The sequence below is a fragment of the Lucilia cuprina genome, chromosome X (genome assembly GCF_022045245.1).
Source record: "Lucilia cuprina isolate Lc7/37 chromosome X, ASM2204524v1, whole genome shotgun sequence".
Lineage (NCBI taxonomy): Eukaryota > Metazoa > Arthropoda > Insecta > Diptera > Calliphoridae > Lucilia > Lucilia cuprina.
Window position 1 is genome coordinate 9,733,296 of NC_060949.1, and position 23,585 is coordinate 9,756,880.

At 28.6% G+C, this 23,585-nt stretch overlaps 1 protein-coding gene across 1 annotated transcript in view; it reads left to right on the forward strand.

Moving 5' to 3' along the window:
* The window catches only part of LOC111689327 (serine-rich adhesin for platelets-like), a 44,556-nt gene extending 43,878 nt beyond the window's left edge, over positions 1-678 (forward strand). Inside the window, exon 5 of the mRNA XM_046953438.1 lies at positions 641-678. Coding sequence (XP_046809394.1) covers positions 641-678 — 38 coding nt within the window. The remainder of the gene's footprint in view (positions 1-640) is intronic.
* Positions 679-23,585: the final 22,907 nt, after the last annotated feature.

Genomic DNA, 23,585 nt, shown 5'->3' on the forward strand with positions numbered 1-23,585 from the left:
CATTTTTAAAAATTTTATTTTTCATAAAGAAATGTTGAATTTTACGTTTATTCCAAAGTATTTAAGCAATTTATTGATAAAAACACAAAATATTCTAAATGAGTCTTTATATAGGTGAAATGTGGGACGATCCTCGGTAAATTTTGGAAAAGGATATATTTTTAAATAACAGTTAGTTTTGTTTAGTTTCATTGCGATACAAGTGGTTAAAGTAAATTGTAGACGTTTTTTGAAGGGGGGTTTGTATAGGGGCAGTGTCATTAATACTTATATAAATTTTGTACCAATTTTTAAGGAGATAATAGTATATTTGACGTAATTATGGCATAAAAAGCCCAAATCGGGAGGTACATTGTATGGGGGCTAGGTGAAATAATAGGCCGATTTCAACCATTTTCAATAGGCTTTGTCCCTGTGCCAGAAACATGCTTTGTCCAAATTTCATCAAATTATCTTCAAAATTGAGGCCTGTACCTTGCGGACAGACGGACGGACATGTCTTAGTCGACTAAAAAAATGATTCTGAATTGATCGGTATACTTTAAGGTGGGTATTGACTTTATCCGCTCGTTCCTATTTAAAGGGCTTTTAAAACATTTTTAATTATATCCCTCTTAAAAACTTTTTGTCCTATTAAAAGGCTTTCCAATAACGGCCTTTAGAAAAGTTCTTAATTAAGTAATTAATTAACTCCGAAGTAGCGATGTTCGAAGGTAGCCTATAGAAGTTCTATTGAAAGCCCTTCTGTAGAACATCTGTATAATATGCCTAATAAAAATTAATTAATATAAAAATTTATATATTATATTTTAGTATGTCATTTATTAAAAATAATAAATATTATTTAATATTTATATAAAATAAAAAACAAGAATGAATATCTGTCATGAGGGGAATTTATTACACAAAGTAATTCATTATATGGTCAACTACAATTACTTTTAATGTTTAATTGAGCAATAACCAATTACAATTACTTTTAATTGAAATTTTCCAATTAAAATTATTTCTAATTTGTAATTGTCAAATAACCAATTACAATTATATGCAATTGTTATTAAAGTTTTGCAATTAAAATTTGTTGTATTTGTAATTGAAGTTTACCAACTAAAATTACTTGTAATTGTAATTTCGGTTTCACTTATTACAAATTACATGTAATTATAAGAAACAAAATCCACAATTACAAGTAATTGTAATTGGATATTTTTCAATTACAATTAATTGTAGTTGGCAAAATTTTAATTACACGTTATTTTATTTGGTTAAACTTCAATTACACATTACAAGTAATCGCAATTGGATAAACTTCAATTACAATTACATCAAACGCAATCATTACCCTCAAGCCTGATCAATGTATAGACGGGCATAACCGACCATATGATAACCGACACCAGTGAGTTTGTTAAAAATGTAGATTATTTTTACCCAAATAATGGAATTTTTTACATATATTTTACAAGAAAAGAGGTTTTGTACAAAAAGGCTCATATGGAGACAAGGGTAAATATGGCACCATCCTTATAAATTTTGGTAGAGGCATCCAAACATATGTATATACAAAACAAATTAAGGCCTAACTATAATATACATACACTAGCTTAAGTCAGCATAAGCAACTGTGCGAATCAGGGATGGAAAAATTAATTTTTTTCAGTATCAAAAAATTTTTCAGAGGGTACTTTTTTGGATCTCAGAGTACTAAAATATTTTTTTTGTTTTCCTAAAAGTTCGTAATTTCTGAAATAAAAGGGACATTATATGTTGGTATGGTAAATCTTTGTCCGTCCCTTAATCTTAACCTCTTGAATATATGTAATTTGATGAAATTTGCTACACAATTTCTTGCCCAGGGAATGAGTGCATGATATATCATAGCTACCATACAAATATTACCACGAAATTCTACTTTAAAGAATTTAGAAATTCAACTTAACGCTAATAACACAGGGAGAAATTTTTAACCGAGAGATGGAAGTATATTTTTCTAAAGCCTTAATTTTTAAAAGCTGAAAGAACATTCAGATGTCATACAACATTTTACAAATAAAGTTGGCTTGACGCTATTATAACGTCTCGAAAAGGTACAAAAAATGTAACATTTTTGAATGTGAATACTTTGTAAATTCTATCTCTTTATTATATACACCTTCGAGATATATGCGTATTAAAAAATTTGTAAATGCAAACTTTTTATGATAATTTTTAAAATTTTGGAAAATTAAATTTTTTTCTTTGTATTTTTAATTAAAGACGTGATGCAAAAATTTCTATGCATTAATTTATGTTGCATTAAATAGAAATTGCAAAAGAAAAATAAAATTTCTTTTTTTAAAGCGGTCCTAGAAACGTTTATCTGAAAAAACATTTTGCTTTCAGACTACTATGTTGACATATGATTTGCGGAAATATTAGTGTCAAATAAAAGCTTTCTTTTTGTATTATACAAAATCCGGTATTCATTAAAATTTTACAACCTAAATACCGAATGCATAACCGTAAAAATAAATTCATATATATAGCAAGTGCGGCGAAAAAATAAAAAATATTAATATTTTACTTTGATTTGAAATAAAAATGTACGAAAAAGCTACTTTAAATGCATGTATTTTTTATACCGACTGAGATATTAACTTAGTTCATTTGCAATGCATGGAAAATCATCCCTAATTTAATTTTGGCTCAAATATTTTTATAGAGTAATAAGGAGTAAAACAAAATTTGTTTTGTTTTGATTTGTTTGGAAAAATATTTAATTGAATTTCTTTTAAATTTTTCAATATAATGACAATGAAACAAAATTCACTTGAATTTCGTTAGTTTACTTTTTATATTTTTGAGAATATTTTTTATTTTTCTCTTGTTTTACTAGTTTACTAGAAATGTATTCAATTATTAAAAATATTGCAATTAAAATTTCATTATCAAAATTTAAATTTTTCCGTTTCAGTCTGTCAAATACATATTTGCATATGCATATGTATGTAAGAATTAAAATTAAATACTAAAAACATAACAATAAAAAACAACAATTTAGTCTAGTTTAATGATAGAAAAGGGAAATCATAGCTTAGTTGTATAATGCCATGTATACACGGTTGTTAGATTTTACAACGTTGGCAGTAAAATGTGCAGAAAATGTCTAAGAACAGTGTAATCTTACAAATTTTGTCTTCGAATATTATCAGCAGGGCAAGGATTTTCATGCAATAAAAATATACGCTTATAATATACACTATAAAATGGAAATATATGCACTAAAAATGTGTAAAATATGCACCAAAAATATCTTTGTGAAGGTACATATTAATAGATATTCAGATACAAAAAAATATGTAAAATATGCTATAAAAATGTTGGAAATATGCAAAATATATGCAATTTATGCATTTATAACAAAATATACAAATAGATACCATTTTGTAGCAAATTCTTTAATTCCAAAGAAAACTAGGTAAAAGTTATTTTGAGTTACTAACTACAAACATACATTTGCATAGGATTAACATCAGAATAAATTTATTTTTTATTAGCGAATCCTATTATTAATTGGCGTTTGATCGCCAACTCAAAACCCGCTCTAAATGTATTAACTTTTTTTTAACATAAGCTACCATATATAGCAAACGTTTAAGAAATTTTATACTTCATATATCGAATAAAAAGAAAAAATACCTAGGAGGATCCAGCTTTTGAATTAATATTGTATAATATAATGTAAAAATAAAAGAAGTCATATTACTAATTTTAGTTATTCTGCATATCTTCATACCTATCGGACAAAATGCCATACACTAAAATCTAAAAAGCTAAAAAGCACTAAAATAGATTCAATTAATACAATTTTCCAGCAAAATAAATTTTTCGAGGAGGACGAAGATATCCCAACATGGCAAAATTATTACAGGGGTTTGAAATTATCAGCATAAGTTCAGTTTTTTTATCTTTTAGATTGACTTTGGATCTAACAAATTAAATTAATCAAGAAAATAGCAGGAAATTTACGTTCTTTTGAATTTTCTACAATATTGAATCTAGATATATAAAATTAAATATGTAGAGCCCGGATTAGGCGTTCTACAAAAAGTACTTTTTGAATTTTCTATAATATTGAACTTGGGAACATGTAATGAAGTATGAACCAAGAAATATTTAAGTATGCATTTATTGCCTGGATTAAGTGAGAACCCATAAAATGGCTTTCTGGTACCTTACAGTTTTTGTATTGGTATTTTTTTGATTTCTTCTAAAAAAGGTAATACTAATATTTTTTAAAACATCATGGTGAAGGGTATACAAGATTCGGCACAGCCGAATGTAGAACTCTTACTTGTTATATTTTAACTGCAGATATCCCTCCTCAAAATTGACGATTTTTGATGACATAAAACTTCAAATTTCTAATGGGTATCTTATATGGGCGATAGGATGAATTATTGACCGGCTCCTACCAACCTTGATTATGTTAAATTTCATCTGTATGTGTATATATATATATATATATATATATATAATATAATATATATATATATATATATAATATATATATATATTATATATATATATATATATAATATATATATATATATATATATATATATATATATATATATATATATATATATATATATGCTGTATTGAATGTTTTGGAGTTGTATACTTCTACAATATATTGAAAACTTAAAATGTATAAAATCTGATATCTAAAAGAATATATACCAGACAACTTTCCCCGAAAATGTTTCACCCTAGTATTATAAAAATGGACTAAGGTTCCAATAAGTTGAATTAGCTACAAAAGAATGATCCCATTAATATATCTTGGAACTTTCAAATACAGGTTCTTGTAATAAAAAATATTATTTTTAGATACGCCAAGGGGTCTTTTAAGTCCCAATATCGAATTTTTGTTTTATCTCTGGAAAAAAGTGCACATATTGCCAAAAATTTTAATTTTAATGATATTACATAAAAAATGGTACTATCCCCCAAAATTGTGGCCAAAAATATATCCCATCGGTTGATAGTAATCCCTTAAACAATTTTAAGCAAAAAACCATTTGATTCCAATTTTATGTTTAGTATAATATGATGAAATGTAAAATACAGGAAAAATTCGAATACTTTTGTGAGGTAATTTTATGGACTTCTTTTAAAAAAGCTTAATTAATTTATGTAAATGTAAATTTTTGAAATTTTAAAAAGTGTGATATGAAACCTAAGGACTGTCTAGATAATATAACAAATTTATTTATTTATTTTGCACGCAAAAAATTTATTAAATTTGGTTTCTTTTCATGGTATACCTAAATTCGAATACTTATGAGAGACACTGTATATATTTGTTTAAATAGTTGGGAATATAAACTGATATGTGGGTTAAACGCATTCATTACAATATCTAATTGTTAATACGTACGAACATGTGTATGTATATTAGAATTGTCTAAACATTTTTTTACATTCAATGAAGGTTGGAGAACAATTGTGTCTATTCGGATAACGGGATAATAATACATAAATTTTGTAGAAAACTTTTTTATATCTGTAAATGAATAAGATATGTAATATGTATGATGTAGGTAAAACGATAATGTCTTTTTAGGTAAAAAAATTGGTTTGTGAAGAAACACTATTGATTACGCAATTTAAATATTTTTAATTTATATTAAGTTTTTGGGTTTACATTTTTCTGTCATAAGTTGTAGACACTAATGAACAAAATATGACCCTTCCAAAGTAAATCAATTTCTTGGCATCTCTGATGAACATTATAGATCCCCAAAAGTCATACCTTCATATATGCTTAATGAAGTTATTAATGGTTTTATCGGATAACGATGGGGCAAACATTTTACATCTTACTAATAAACATTATACTAATGTACATTTGTATGTATATTGTATGAAATTGCTGATTTTCTTATCATTTAATATATGAGAGGCATATTGCAGTAACGCGATAAGTCACAAAAATGAAATATTGAAAATTGTAAAAAGTTGGCTCTAAATTTCTCGGCATAAATTAAACTTGCTATATTAATGCACCATAGTTTATTTTAAACATATTAGTTTTATAAATTGTTTCCCGAATACATTACACCAAAAGCAAAACAAAATGAACAACAACGCTAAACGAAATAAAAAACAAAATACACAATGCATTTAAACCAACAGATATCTAAACATATAAAAACAAAATAAACAACGCAATAAAACCAACCTACATCCAAATATACGATAAGAATTTACAAAAACAAAATACACAACTCAATGATGCCAACAGAATCTAAACATACAAAACGAAATACACAGCTGAAAAACCAAATACATCTACACACACGTGTACATCTTTTTTTAATATACAGTGTTGTTGTTGCTTATTTAACAAAGAATAAAAAAATATGACTTATGTATATATACCCTTCTCACGAAGTTGAAGGGTATAAAAACACCAACGTATTGCTATAACTGCCTATAGCTTTGCGCTTTTACAAAAACTAAAGTGTACCAAGTGCATAGGGCTTGGGCCCTATCAGAAATATGTATTTTTTAAGTTGCAGTGCGAAAATTGGTTAAAAACGGGTAGAAAAATGGGGGAAAGGCCGAAACGTGCAAAATCAGTACTTTGTACTCAAAGACTTAAAACTCTACTTTTCTGCTTAAAACAGATTTTTTCTGTTCTAACTCTAAAGTATGAACGTTATAAACTACTAAACTGGCATTGGGGGCGTGGCGCCGCCCATATAAATTAAATACAAAAATTCGATTACATTGGAAACTATTACAGTAAGAATCTTATAATTTTGCACGAACAACTTTGGCGGAGCGGCACCTCCCATATAAATTAAATACACAAATTCTTTTTTTTTGGGAAACAGTAGCACCAAATTCTTAAAATTTTGTACGAGGAACTTTAATATTCATCTTAACATTTTTAAGGAACAACAGCGGACTTTCATCTGGGGGGCTTGGATACCCCATATAAAATAAAATAAAAATCGTTTATCTGAGAAACTATTACAGCTAGAACAGACGTCGGCGCTAGTATTGTTCTAAATACGAAGATTTTCGGCAGTTTACATGTATACAGCACGATCGCATTCGAACTTCTCAAGAAGAGCGTCAAAAATTTATTTAGTTACTTGGCAGCATTCAACAAAGTAGGTTGATGTCACTTTGTTTCAGAAATTGCAAACACAATTTGAAAAAACAAAAACACAACTTCAACAAGTAAGAGTGTTATATTCGGCCATGCCGAATCTTATATACCCACCATCAAATCACTCATGTTTATGTAGAATTTTACTGATGTACTCACATTTTTGGGTCAGTAATAAGTCTTAAAGTCATTTTCAGAAGGGGACCTTGGTAAGGTCAATTATAAATCCATTTTCATTAAATTTATGAAAATGATTTTATTTCCTATAAAACTTTTTTCTGTCGAATTTTATTGCTTTATATATATGTTATGAGTAGATATGAGCATACATTTAAGTTCTCATTAAACATGTTTGTGTTGAATTTCACTGCTATTGATACATCTCTTAGCGATAAAGTTATTTTCTGAAGGGGGCATTATAATAGGGATAGGAGAAAACGTGAACCGTTATTCTTACTTTCAGTAAGGATCGATCCTTATAAAATTTGATAGGGAGATTCTTCCTTCTTCTGTTAGTCATTTGTGAGCGATAAAGTCATTTTCTGAAGGGTACTTTGTATGGGGGGTAGGGTCAATTATGGACCGATCCTTATGAAATTCTATGAACAGATTTATGTCCCTATAAAACATGTTTGTGCCGAATTACAGCACTATTGATGCTTTTGTTAGTCAGTTATTGGCGATAATATAATTTTCTAAAGGAGGCCTTATATGGGGGCTAGGAGAAATCGTGGTCCGATATTGCCCATTTTCAATACCAAACAATGAAACAAATGGATCAACTATAAGTATCTGTGCAAAATTTCAGCTCGCTAGCTACTTCCGTTTGGACTCTATCGTGTTTTCAACAGACAGACAGGCAGACGGACAGACGGACGGACATAGCTAGATCGTCTTAGAATCTAATAAGGACCCAGAATATATATACTTTTATGGGTCTTAGACGAATATTTCAATGTGTTACAAACGGAATGACAAAAACAATATACCCCCCATCTTTTTTGATGGTGGGTATAAAAATATATATATAATAATTCGAATAATTTTTTTGGTATAAGGGATTCCCGCCTTTAATTTGGGGTAAAAAAAGTAATTGGTTATTCCGAATTATCATAGAGGAGTTGCGAACCAAATATTTTTTTTTAATTTCACATACTCAGAAACAATAACTGAATATACATTTATACCTAAGTTGTTGAAAAAGTAGATTTTTTATACAAAATAACGGAAAGAGATAATGTTGCAAAACATTCCTGCTTTCATAATATTCGATCCGTGTGGTATTGTTTCCTAAACCCTCGGCAACACTAGTAGTGTTTTGTTTCTCACTTCCATATATTTAATATAAAACCCTGGAAATAAATCTACAATAGGCTTTTCACCGCTTAACTTTCTAAAATTTAAAAATTGTGCACATACGTGACTTATTTTCCACTTTTATTAATTTTTATTATTGTTAACACTAATTTGTTGTTACTTTAATCGGTTTATTCGACTAATCATTATTAAATTAATAAAGTAATTGTATTAATTGATTCCTTACTCCAAGTATGAAATTGCTGATTTTCTTATCATTTAATATATGAGAGGCATATTGCAGTAACGCGATAAGTCACAAAAATGAAATATTGAAAATTGTAAAAAGTTGGCTCTAAATTTTTGGGTTTTGGTAAAAATAAGTTTGTAAGTTTGTTTATTTGTTTGTGCGTCAATCACGCCAAAACGGCTGAACGGATTTTCTTCAAATTTGAACCATAGATAGATATAGGTTTGGAAGCGTCAATAGGTTATATTATTTTTTAAAAAATTGCACTAAAAAGGGTAAAAATGAAGAAAAGCGTGAAAAATAGTACTTTTGTCCATGAACACTAATTTTTATTCAAATGTGAATATGTTTTCTATTTAGCATTTTAATCAGGAGTGCCCAAAAATTTCATATGGAAGTGTAAATACCAATACATTTAAAGAAAAACATATTTTTATTTAAGATTTTTTTACGAAAAACAAAATCTACGTCTCGTCAATGTTTACCAGCAATGAATGCAGTAAAAAACAAGTAAGAGTGCTATATTTGGCTGTGCCAAATCTTATATACCCTTCACCATAGTGTATTTTAAACATATTATTTTTATAAATTGTTTCCCGAATACATTACACCAAAAGCAAAACAAAATGAACAACAACGCTAAACGAAATAAAAAACAAAATACACAATGCATTTAAACCAACAGACATCTAAACATATAAAAACAAAATAAACAACGCAATAAAACCAACCTACATCCAAATATACGATAAGAATTCACAAAAACAAAATACACAACTCAATGATGCCAACAGAATCCAAACATACAAAACGAAATACACAGCTGAAAAACCAAATACATCTACACACACGTGTACATCTTTTTCTAATATACAGTGTTGTTTTATGGTGATATAAATCTCTTCGTAGAATTTTATAAGGATCGGTCCATAATTGGCCCTACCCCCCATATAAAGTCCCCTTCAGAAAATGACTTTATCGCACAAACATGTTTTACGGGAACATAAATCTCTTCGTAGAATTTTATAAGGATCGGTCGATAATTGACCCTACCCCCCATATAAAGTCCCTTTCAGAAAATGACTTTAATTTTTATAATATCTACTTATCTCTTATAATACCGAGTTATAGGCATAAAAATTTAGTGATACAAAATTTACCATACCTTGGTCCGCCTTTTTTGAATACCGGCGTAATTTTGGACCAAATTTTGGACTTGTTAGTTAGACAACAAAATTTCCAATTAATATACAAAAATTTCAGATCAATGTCATTTACAGATCCAAAAATATACGTTTTTTAATTTAAAAATTCAAAAATTTTAGATTTTTGTGCCGTTTTTTTCCCAAAATGTTTTTAAACTTTTTTATTAATAAATAAAATTTTCTTTAAGAACATATAACAATTTTTATAGCTTTCTAAAAGGTATCTTTACGCAGAACGCTTTGGCGTAAAAAACTTGTCCTATTTTTTGAAAATGTTGCCACTGCGTCCTTCCGAATATGACCTATTTTTTATCAAAACTTCAACTTTGGGCGACATGTTCTAAAATCCCAAAGCTGGGATCAGAAAACTGAAAGCAGTTTTGGAAACCTCAATACGTTTTCTATTTACTCCAAAAGTATTTTCCCAGCCCTGAAAGAAATGTGGACCCTATGGGCAAATAAAGAATTTGTCATATATTACATATTTGTTAAATTTCTAAAACTATGATTTATATCAAAATTTTAATAGAGTCGCAGATAGCTACAACAATTTAGTCCATATTTATCCCTTAATATCTATTTTAGTTAGATATAACAAAAAATTTCAAGCCAATATCTCAATTACATTCAAAAATATGTTCATTTAAACCTGTATCCGTTAATTTCATATTTTTCATATTTTAGTATTAAATATGACAGAAAATGTTTAAATCTTATATTTACCTATTTTCTATTTGTTTGCTTATCCTTATAATTGAAAGGTCCTATTATGCTTTTTCGACAGATCATTTCGTTCTGTTTCGTTTATGATCATGTAGGTAAAAAATGTACAAGTAATGATAATTTCGATTCATTCACTAATAAGAAATATCAATGACTGAATTACAGGTTATAGTAATATATTCCTAAATGTAAATAGGTAGACAGTTCGTAATTTTTTACTTTGGAATACCTGTATCGGAAATGACAAGAATTGGTATATAAGTAAAACTTCTCAGATTTTAAGTACCATATTTAATAAATCTACAATGAAGATTACATTAAAGTACGAAGAGTTGTGTTCCGTTTTATGGAGTGTATCTTCAAAAGGGTCAGAAAGAATTGAAGACATTTCAAATTATATAAAAACTACATATAGTAGAAAAGTAGACAAAACAGGCATATCAAAAATTGAAAACTTTTTGATGTAAAAAGTAAGTCTGTGGATGGAAATCAAAAGAAATTTCGATTAAAATTTTGTAGTTGGATGGAAACTACTACGGAAATCTCAACTTACAACACATCAGCAGGAGCGCCTTGCAAGTCATACGAAGACTTATGTTCAAGGTCAAAAAAAGAGGGTCACACAAAAACTTTTTTCAATCTCAAATGAGGAAATTGCTGATACATTTAACGAAATGCTGAAAAAGGAAAACCAACCTATGGATGCCGTACATATTGCAACTATTCTTCCTAATGCATCACCAAAACGACTTAAGCGAATTGTGGAAAGTATACCAACTCCAACATCACAATCAAATTTTACTGAAGAGGAAGCAATAGCGCTTATGTTGGAACTGGGTCTCAGTCGAAATAAGTACCAAATATTAAGGAAAGCTCTGCATGAAAAAGGACACAATATATTACCATCATACAAGGCGATCCAGGAAAAAAACACAACTATCCTACCATCACCTATTGCTGTTAATGATGTGGAAGCTTGTATTGATATATCATCTTTGCTCGAAAACACAGCATCAAGAATTGTGTCAGACTTTTCAGAAGACCAACTAAGGAAAATTCATAACTGTGATGTTGTCTTAATGTGTAAGTGGGGATGTGACGGTTTATCAGCACTTCCAGAATACAAACAAGCTTGTGGAAGTCGGACATTAGCAGACTACAAAAGTGTATTTATGTCATATTAGTGCCATTACGAATTCGTTCATATTCCCTTAATCCATCATCGTCAAGCATCGGAAATTCATTTGAAGATATATGGATCAATACAACTCCGGGTTCAAAAAATTTTTGTAGACCCATTGGATTTGAATATATAAAGGAGTCAAAGAAAACAACAAAAGATTTAGTGGAATATTTAAAAGATGAAATAAATGCACTGGAGCCCATTTGCATAAAAATAAAGGAATTCTCTATTAACGTATCATATCAGCTAAGCTTAACAATGATTGATGGAAAGGTCAGCAATGCCATAACAGAAACTTCTTCCTTCTGGAGATGCTCAATATGTAATGAGAAAAAGTCGCAATTCTCAAATATAAACAAAGCAGAAGTATTAATGAAGAAGTCCTGTCTTTCGGAATTTCACCACTTCATGCCAGAATACGATTTTTGGATTACTTTTTAACACATAGCATACGACCTCAAATATAGAAGTGTGCCAGAGAATCTTACTAAATCAACAAAAAATAATGAAGAATTGAAAGAACTGAGAGCTGCGGAAAAAAGCAGAATCCAAGAAGAATTTAAAGTTCAGATGGGATTAAACATCGACAAACCACTTCCAAGTTGCGGTAGTACAAATGACGGTAATACGGCGAGAAGGTTTTTTCGTGATTTTGAAATTACTTCAAAAATAACTGGAATCGACAAGGAGTTGCTTCGAAGAGTTAACACTATTTTAATGGCACTGAATAGTAAACATAAAATTAATGGAAATCGATTTGGGGAATATACATCTGAAATTTCTAAATTACTTGTATCTCTGTATCCATGGAGGGAACTAACACCAACAGTAAACAAAGTATTGTGTCATGGTCAAATAATAATTGAATCGAATATTCTTCCACTTGGAGAGTTAACAGAAGAAGCCCAGGAAGCGAGGAATCGAGATTTTAAGCATGTTCAACTTTTCAGCTTAAGAAAATGCTCCAGGCAATCACAGAATGAAGATATTTTTAATAGTTTACTTCTATCTTCTGATCCTGTTCTTTCAACTATGCGAAAAAGATGGATTTGTTATGAAACTCTATCATCTCAAAACGAGGAAGATTTAAAGGACTTATATTACCCTCAGGATATGTATACCGATATGACAGATTATTTTATAGAAAATAAGTAGTGTTAGGAATTAACTATATAAGTAGGTTGTAAGAATTAATTGTATTATGTTTAAGATAAACAGTTCAAATAAAAAAGCTATTATACTAACTGATGATATTGTATAAAATTGTGTTTTATATTTCGGTGGGCGGGAAAGGTGGTTTGTGTGGGGTGATTTAGGTGTTGTTGTGCGTGGCTCATAATAAAATTATATTTTTTTTTGTATATACAATGTTATAGTCTTTAATAAAATAATTAACTAAATAATTTTTAAAAATTGTCCAAATATTTTATTCAACACCAAATGTATGTTCTGTCATACTTAATACTAAAATATGAAAAAGATGAAATTAAAGGACACAGGTTTAAATGAACATATTTTTGAATGTAATTGCGATATTGGCTTGAAATTTTTTGTAAAGGGTCAAGAATTTCCATATCTAACTAAAAAAAGATATTAAGGGATAAATATGGACTAAATTGTTGTAGCTATCTGCGACCCTATTAAAGTTTTGATATAAATCATAGTTTTAGAAATTTAACAAATATGTAATATATGACAAAATCTTTATTTATGAACAAAACTCAATGAAATCTTCAAAGCTTGTTAAGTTTGTCATTTCAAATAAGAAAATGCAAAAAAAAATTGAAAAGGTCAAAGGGCATCCCGAAATTCCCAAAAATAGGAATGAAAATCCCAAAAATGGGATTTTTACATTTTTGCCCATAGGGTCCACATTTCTTTCAGGGCTGGGAAAATACTTTTGGAGTAAATAGAAAACATATTGAGGTTTCCAAAACTGCTTTCAGTTTTCTGATCCCAGCTTTGGGATTTTAGAACATGTCGCCCAAAGTTGAAGTTTTGATAAAAAAATAGGTCATATTCGGAAGGATGCAGTGGCAACATTTTCAAAAAATAGGACAAGTTTTTTACGCCAAAGCGTTCTGCGTAAAGATACCTTTTAGAAAACTATAAAATTGTTATATGTTCTTAAAGAAAATTTTATTTTATTAACAAAAGAGTTAAGACACATTTTGGGCAAAAAAACGGCAAAAATCTAAAATTTTTTGAATTTTTAAATTAAAAAACGTATATTTTTGGATCTGTAAATGATATTGATCTGAAATTTTTTGTATGTTATTGGAAATTTTGTTGTCTAACTAACAAGAAAAAATTGAGTCCATTTGGTCCAAAATTACGCCCGGTATTCAAAAAAAGGCGGACCAAGGTATGGTAAATTTTGTATCACTAAATTTTTAAATGCCTTTAACTCGGATGCACTTTTTTCCAGAGATAAAACAAAAATTCGATATTGGGACTTAAAAGACCCCTTGGCGTATCTAAAAATAATATTTTTTATTACAAGAACCTGTATTTGAAAGTTCCAAGATATATTAATGGGATCATTCTTTTGTAGCTAATTCAACTTATTGGAACCTTAGTCCATTTTTATAATACTAGGGTAAAACATTTTCGGGGAAAGTTGTCTGGTATGTATTCTTTTAGATATCAGCTTTTATACATTTTAAGTTTTCAATATATTGTAGAAGTATACAACTCCAAAACATGCCTCGAAGAAACGCCATTCAATACAGCAGAATCATTCTTTTTATAACCATTGGATTACTGGTTAAATATTATTCACGATGATAAAAATAAACTCAAAATTTTGGACTTCCAGTGTTATTGTAATGGGCAACATAAGCGTGAAAGCTATAAGTAGTAAAAACATAAATCTACTGTAGAGGATGTCGTTTTGTTAAGGCATGTTTTGGAGTTGTATTCCGCTACAATGTCGTGGAAATTGAAAATATATATGTGCTAATATCTACATGAATATATACTAGCCAACTTTGCCGGAAAATATCAATCCTAGTGCAACGAAAAGGGGCTTAAGATCCAGATAATTCAATTAAAAACAGAAGAACGATCCCAAAAATACATCATGGAACGTTTAAGTACAGATCCCTACAACAAAATATATTACTTTTAGATAACTCAAGGAGTCTAATAAATCTCAATATTAAATTTTGGATTTATCTCTGAAAAAAAGGGAAAAATAAATGAAAATATGGTCAAAATCCGCCATTTTAATGATATTACTTATAAAGATGGTAAAATCGCCCCAAAATTGTCCCTTCGGTTGATAGTAACCCCTTAAACAATTTTAAGCAAAAAAACATTTGATTCTAATTTTATGTTTCGTATAATACGATGAAATATTAAATTCAGGAAAAATTCGAATACTTTTGTGAGGTAATTTTATGGACTTCCTTTTAAAAAAGCTGAATTAATTAAAGTAAATGAAGATTTTTCAAGTTATAAAAATTGTGATATGAAAACTAAGGTCTGCGTAGATAATACTTTTTTTATTTATTTTACATACAACAAATATTATTAAATTTGGTTTCTTTCCATAGAATACCTAAATTCGAATACTTATGAGAGACACTGTATGTATGTATAAGTACATTTAAAAGAGTTGAATAAATTTTCTCGCTACACTCGCTACTATTTTTGCGAATAGTATAGATATTTTGAATTTCTGGTAATTCCATTATGCTATGTATAGACGGTTGTTAGATCTTACAACGTTGGCAATAAAATGTGCAGAAACTGTAATACTGTAAACTTACAAAAGAAAAATTAGAAGTTGAGACGATTATTAGAAAATTTCTGAACATTTTACTGACAACGTTGTAAGATCTGACAATGTAATCAAAGCAAATAAACATCTGCATGAAATAAAAACGTAAATACTGTACTAGGTGTAAAACTTTATTTGCTGATAAAAAAATTTGTATTAATGTAATTATTGCCCTTCTACTTTAATGCTAAGGTAAATATTTAGTGTAATTAGTTGACAATTATTTCAATTATAAACTCCCAGTCGTATTCACAGAGTTAAGATCGAACTTTTTTAGTGTTTGTAGTGTTTTAGTGGTAAAATGGCTCATTTAAAAGAGGCTGCAGATAAAAATGAGCAGTTAATAATATTGACATCTGTTGAACGTACTCGACGTTTAAGTTTTCTTCTGTGGCGACATAATCACTATAGTGGTACGGTTAAAAGAGTAAGTCTATTTTTGATAAATTCTAATAAATTATATGAAATCAGTCTATCTACAAATGTGTACATTTTTTTATTTGTACACATACAATCATTTGAAACAAAAATTAGAAGCATATCTGAAAAAACTAATTTTAATAAATAGACAAATATTTGGTGCAGAAGTTTCCTTTCTGAAATAGCTGGTGAAGATCGAGTATTTAATGCTTTATCAAATTCAAAATGCCAACAATTGTAAATTGTTCTGAAACGTAGCTAAACTATGTCAATTGGCTTAATTTTTCAAAGTCTTTCATTTGTGTAAAAGTTATTTAAAAAACAAGTAAGAGTGCTATATTCGGCTGTGCCAAAACTTATATACCCTTCACCATAGTGTATTTTAAACATATTAGTTTTATAGTTTCCCGACTACATTAATATTACACCAAAAGCAAAACAAAAGAAACAACAACGCTAAACGAAATAAAAACCAAAATACACAAGGCATCTAAACCAACAGACATCTAAATATACATAACAAAAAACACAGAAAAACAAAAAAAATAAACAACGCAATAAAACCAACCTACATCAAAATATACGAACAGAATTCACAAAAACAAAATACACAACTCAATGACGCCAACAGCATCCAAACATACAAAACGAAATACACAGCAGAAAAACCAAATACATCTACACACACGTGTACATCTTTTTCTAATATACAGTGTTGTTGTTGCTTATTTAACAAAGCATGAAAAATATGACATTTTTTTATGAAATTTTCAGAGGTTGTCTCGGATTTTTGCTCAAATCTCCGTTATTTACAGACCGATTTTGCTGATTTTAAATAGCATGCCTAACAGAATTATTGAAGATTCGGATCTCGCCGATATCTGGGGTCCTCTAAAAACTGATTTCAATAAACACAGAGACCAAATAAAGAAAGGTATATTGGAGTAATTTTTTTTAAATTTTTGTTTTGTTTTGAAACAAAATATCTTATATGGGGTATTGTTTAAAACGGGTTGCTCATAATTGTTATATTCCAAAATATTTAAAATTGTTAGGTTTTTTACTAATGAGAAAGTATTTTTAAAATTTTGTCCACCACTAGACTTGTCTTCAAAAAACCTTTCAAATGATACCACATGTTGTACATTTTGTTTAAGAAATACTGTAAAATTAAAAAAATAACTAAAAAGATACTTTTTTGTAAACGGTCCAGCTCACGAACGGCCATCGATAGACCATTATAAAATCTAACAAAGATTATTTGAAGCTGGGTAAAATATTGAATTTAACATAAAAACAAGTAAGAAAGTTATATTTAAATAATTTTTATTGTGCTGAATTTCAACGCGATATTTGTGTTTATAAGTTAATTTTGGACATTAAAGTAATTTTATAAAGGGGACTTTGTATGGGCACTAGGGTCAAATTGAAAACGTTTTGAATACTTTTTTCTATTCATTAAAAAATATATTGGCAAAACAAAAGGGAAAATTATTTTATTTTTCGTGCATGCTTATACAAAACAATAAACAAACAAAAACAAAACACAGTATCAAATGGTAAATTTTTTGTTATTATGGTTTCTTGTTTATAAACACAAATCAAAGAATGAAAATATGACGACAAATTTCTCCTGATTTTTTATACCCTTCACCTTCGTGAGAAGGGTATATATAAGTTTGTCATTCCGTTTGTAATTTCTATAATATAATTTTCCGACCCTATAAAGTATATATATTCTGGATCCTTATACGTAGCGGAGATGATTAAGCCATGTCCGTCTGTCTGTCTGTCTGTATGTTTGTTGAAATCAGTTTTTAGAAGACCCCAGATATCTGCGAGATCCGAATCTTCCATAAAGTACTTTTTGAATTTCCTATAATATTGAACCTAGAGACATTAAATTTTGCATATAGGGCCCGGATTAGGTGAGAACCTATAAATATCTATCAACTAATTGTAATTTTTATCGTTCTTTTAAGGTGGAAGTACACACAACGCGTTAAGACTGCAACGCGTTTTACGCTTTTCAAATTTTTTGCGCTTTACAAGTTACACACCACGCGTTATTTTGATCTTGCTATTAATGTTTATTAAGACTATTTTGTTTTAATTAAAATTTTTAAAGTTTTCAGAAGACCCCAGATATCTGCGAGATCCGAATTTTCAATAATTCTATTGGAAATACGGTCGAATAGAATGCTATTTAAAATCAGTCCAATCGGTCCATAAATAACGAAGATATGAGTAAAAATCCGAGACCACCTCTGAAAATTTCATCAAAAATTTAGATTTTTCGTGCATGCTTATGCAGAAATAATAAAACAACAAAAACAAAATGGAGCATCAAACGGTAAATTGTTTTGTTATTGTAATTGCTTGTTAATAAACACAAAGCAAAGAAAGAACAACACGTAACGTTACGTTGTCATTGGCTAGAAATATGAAATTAAGTATGTAGAGCCTGAGTTAAGTGAGAACCTATAAAAGGGGACTTTCTGGTACTTTTTCGTTCTTCAAAAGGTATTTTTTGAAATTTCTATAATATTGAACCTAGAAACATGAAATTAAGTATGCATGGCCCGGATTAAGTGAGGACCCAAACAAGGGAGTTTTTTATATTTTTCGTTTTTCAAAAGGTACTTTTTGCAATTTCTACAATATTGAACCTAGAAACATGTAATTAAGTATGTATGCCCGGATTAAGTGAGGACCCATAAAAGGGGACTTTTTCGTTGTTCAAAAGGTACTTTTTGCAATTTCTACATTATTGAACCTAGAAACATTTAATTAAGTATGTATGGCCCGGATTAAGTGAGACCCATAAAAGGGACTTTTTGGTACTTTTTCGTTCTTCAAAAGGTACTTTTTGCAATTTCTACAATATTGAACCTAGAAACATGTAATTAAGTATGTATGGCCGGATAAGTGAGGACCCCATACAAGGGAACTTTTTGGTACTTTTCCGTTTTTCAAAAGGTACTTTTTGCAATTTCTACAATATTGAACCTAGAAACATGTAATTAAGTATGTATGGCCCGGATTAAGTGAGGACCCATAAAAGGGGACTTTTTGATATTTTTTCGTTGTTCAAAAGGTACTTTTTGCAATTTCTACAATATTGAACCTAGAAACATGTAATTAAGTATGTATGGCCCGATTAAGTGAGGACCATAAAAGGGACTTTTTGGTACTTTTTCGTTCTTCAAAAGGTACTTTTTGCAATTTCTACAATATTGAACCTAGAAACATGTAATTAAGTATGTATGGCCCGGATAAAGTGAGGACCCATACAAGGGAACTTTTTGGTACTTTTCCGTTTTTCAAAAGGTACTTTTTGCAATTTCTACAATATTGAACCTAGAAACATGTAATTAAGTATGGCCCGATTAAGTGAGGACCCATAAAAGGGGACTTTTTGGTACTTTTTCGTTCTTCAAAAGGTACTTTTGCAATTTCTACAATATTGACCTAGAAACATGTAATTAAGTATGTATGGCCCGGATTAAGTGAGGACCCATAAAAGGGGACTTTTTGGTACTTTTTCGTTTTTCAAAAGGTACTTTTTGCAATTTCTACGATATTAAACCTAGAAACATGTAATTAAGTATGTATGGCCAGGATTAAGTGAGGAGCCATGAAAGGGTACTTTTTGGTACTTTTTCATTCTTCAAAAGTACTTTTTGAAATTTCTATAATATTGAACCTAGAAACATGTTATTAAGTTCGTATATCCCGGATTAAGTGAGAACCAGTAAAAGGGGACTTCTTGGTACTTCAAAAGGTACTTTTTACAATTTCTACAATATTGAACCTAGGAACATGTAATTAAGTTTGTATGGCCCGGACTAACTCAGGACCCATAGATGGGGACTTTTTGGTACTTTTTCGTTCTTCAAAAGGTACAAAAGGCTTTAAACACATCATGGTGAAGGGTATATAAGATTCGGCACAGCCGAATATAGAACTATTACTTGTTTTAGGTTATTTTGGAAATATTTATATTAGGCTGGGTCGAAAATAGGCTTTCTCTCGGATATGGGAAATGACATTTTTTGGATTTTTTTTTCACAAAGTGAGGCTTTAAGTATTAATTATTGCATAATTTTAAAGCAAAATCATAATGTATACAAAATTGTACTTCCAAAATAAAAAATAAATAAACTTAAAATTGGTTTAAAAAGTTTCAAGTTATTAAAATTTTCTCCGAGAATTTTGTGATTTTTGTAAAATTTTTCAAAACTAAAAAAAATTCTTATACATATTTACTTTTATGTGTCTTCAAAATCACAAAATTCTCGGGGGAAGTTTTAATAACTAAAAAATTTTTAACCAATTTTGAGTTTTTCTATTTTTTTGGAAAGACAATTTTGTAGACATTACGATTTGCTATAAAATGGTGCAATAATTAATGCAAAAATTTTTAACCAATTTTGAGTTTTTCTATTTTTTTGGAAAGACAATTTTGTAGACATTAAGATTCTGCTATAAAAGGGTGCAATAATTAATGCATAAAGCCTTACAATATTTTTGGAACGATTTTCGTTCATACAAATTTTTTTATATCAAAGTTTATAGTTATACCGATCCTCATAGAATTTGGTAGAGAAAGTTTAGCTTGCAGAATGTCGAAATTCATCGCTATACTCTCATTATACCCTACACCACTATAGTGGGGAGGGTATTATACGTTTTTGCTGATGTTTGTAACATACAAAAATATTGGTCCAATACCCACCTTAAAGTATACCGATCGATTCAGAATAATTTTTTGAGTCGATTAAGACATGTCCGTACGTCCGTCTGTCCGGCTGGCTGGCTGTCCATGTAAACCTTGTGCGCAAGGTACAGGCCGCAATTTTCAAGATAATTTGATGAAATTTGGACCAAGCATGTTTTTTGGCACAAGGACGAAGCCTATTGAAAATGGTTGAAATCGGTCAATTATTTCACCTAGAACTTTTTATGCTATAATTACGTCAAATATTCTGCTATCTCTCTAAAAATTGGCACAAATAAGTTTTATATAAGTATAAATGATACTGCACATTTTCGTAAGGATCGGTCTATATTTGACCCTAGCCCCCATACAAACCCCCCTTCAAAAAATGACATAAACGTCTAAAATTGACTTGTAACCATTTGTATCGCAATGAAACTCAACAAAACTAACTGTTATTTAGAAATATATCCTTTTCCCAAATTTACCGAGGATCGGCCCATATTTAACCTATATAAAGCCTCATTTAGAAATTTTAGTTTTTTATCAATAAATGGCTTAAATATTTTGGAATTGTGGTAATATTCAACACAAAAGTTTTTTTTACAAAAAATAAAAATTTTATAAAAGTAAAAATTGTAAAAATATACTCATGGTGTAGGGTATCATATGGTCGGCCATGCCCGACTATACTTTCCTACTTGTTTTTAAGCTAGTAATGATCGTTAAAGGGGACCTTATATGGGGGTAAGGTCAATTACGGAACGATTCTTTTAAAATTTAACAAAGATATTAAGGTTCCTATAAAATATATTCATAATCTAGTAATGATCGTTAAAGCAATTTTTAAATGGACCTTATGTGGGGGTAATGTCAATTACGGAACGATTCTTTTAAAATTTAACAAAGATATTAGGGTTCATATAAAATATATTCATTAGGAATTTCATCGCTATATATGCTTCTTCTAGCCCTATATGAGCGTTAAATAAAAAAAGATGGATATAAAGAATGTGTTTTTTCGTATGTATTGTCTTTTTTAATATTATTGACGCGTGGGGAAAGATAGTGCGTATTTCTCATCGTACGTTTTTGTTGTTTGACCACTTTTTATTTATTTTTTGAAATCACTTCAGATGTTATCAGTGTTGTCAGAAAATAAATTTTTAAAATATGCTAGTACTGTTAATTTATAGTCATTTTAAACTTAGCTTTTTTCAGAAAAATTTTCTCATATGTAATATCAAACAAATTTTGAGCATTATCCTCTCTAATTTTGATGAAATTAGGTACACACATTCTTTTCATACATACAAACATTATAAGTTCTCCAAAGTTTTCAAATTAGTTACGATTTTATCGATGTTCAAAGTTCATATCTCTAACAGTTTTTCTAAAAACGATTAAATTTGACATTGTATGTATTCCAACATATTTATCAGATTTGAATCATTTTAGACTATAATTAATGTGTTGCAATTTTATAGTACTTTATTTGAAATATTATGGTTCTAAAATAAGGATAATTATACAAAACGGTATCTCCTATTTTCATTATTCTTTTACTAAAATTTGTTTATAATATCAAAAACATATAAAAAAGTCTTATCTAATTTTAGTAAACTAATCTATTATACTTCGTAGAAAATTAAATTTTTTTTATTTATTTTTTGATAAATCAAATAAAATTTTAACATTTCTAGTAGAGTATTTACTAAGAACTATTAAAATAGATAGGAAATTAAAACCCACAAAGTATAAACATTAATAAATTTAAATATTTATAATAACTTTGACTTATTTTTATGAGGTAGGTGCTACATATATATATATAATATATATATATATATATATATATATATATAATATATATATATATATAAATATATATATATATATATATATATATATATATATATATATATATATATAATATATATATAATATAAATATATATATATATATAATATATAATATATATATATATATATATATATAATAACATACTCAACAGCTTAAGGTTTTAAATATTTAAATTTATTAATGTTTATACTTTGTGGGTTTTAATTTCCTACCTACTTCAGTTGTTAGTAAATACTCTACTACAAATTTTAAAATTTTATTTGATTTATCAAAAAATAAATACAGAAAAATTTAATTTTTACGGAAGAATAATAGATTAGTTTACTAAAATTAGATAAGACTTTTTTATATGTTTTTGATATTATAAACTAATTTTAGTAAAAGAATAATGAAAATAGGAGACACCGTTTTGTATAATTATCCTTATTTTAGAACCATAATTTTTCAAATAAAGTACTATAAAATTGCAACACATTAATTAAAGTCTAAAATTATTCAAATCGGATAAATATGTTGGAATATATACAATGTCAAATTTAATCCTTTTTGGAAAAACTGTTAGAGATATGAACTTTGAACATCGATAAAATCGTAACTAATTTGAAAACTTTGGAGAACTTATAATGTTTGTATGTATGAAAAGAATGTGTGTACCCAATTTCATCAAAATTAGAGAGGATAATGCTCAAAATTTGTTTGATATTTCATATGACAAAATTTTTCTGAAAAAATCTAAGTTTAAAATGACTATAAATTAACAGTACTAGCATATTTTGAAATTTATTTTCTGACAACACAGATAACATCTGAAGTGATTTCAAAAATAAATAAAAAGTGGTCAAACAACAAAAACGCACGATGAGAACTACGCACTATCTTTCCCCACGCGTCAATAATATTAAAAAAGACAATACATACGAAAAAACACATTCTTTATATCCATCTTTTTTATTTAACGCTCATATAGGGCTAGAAG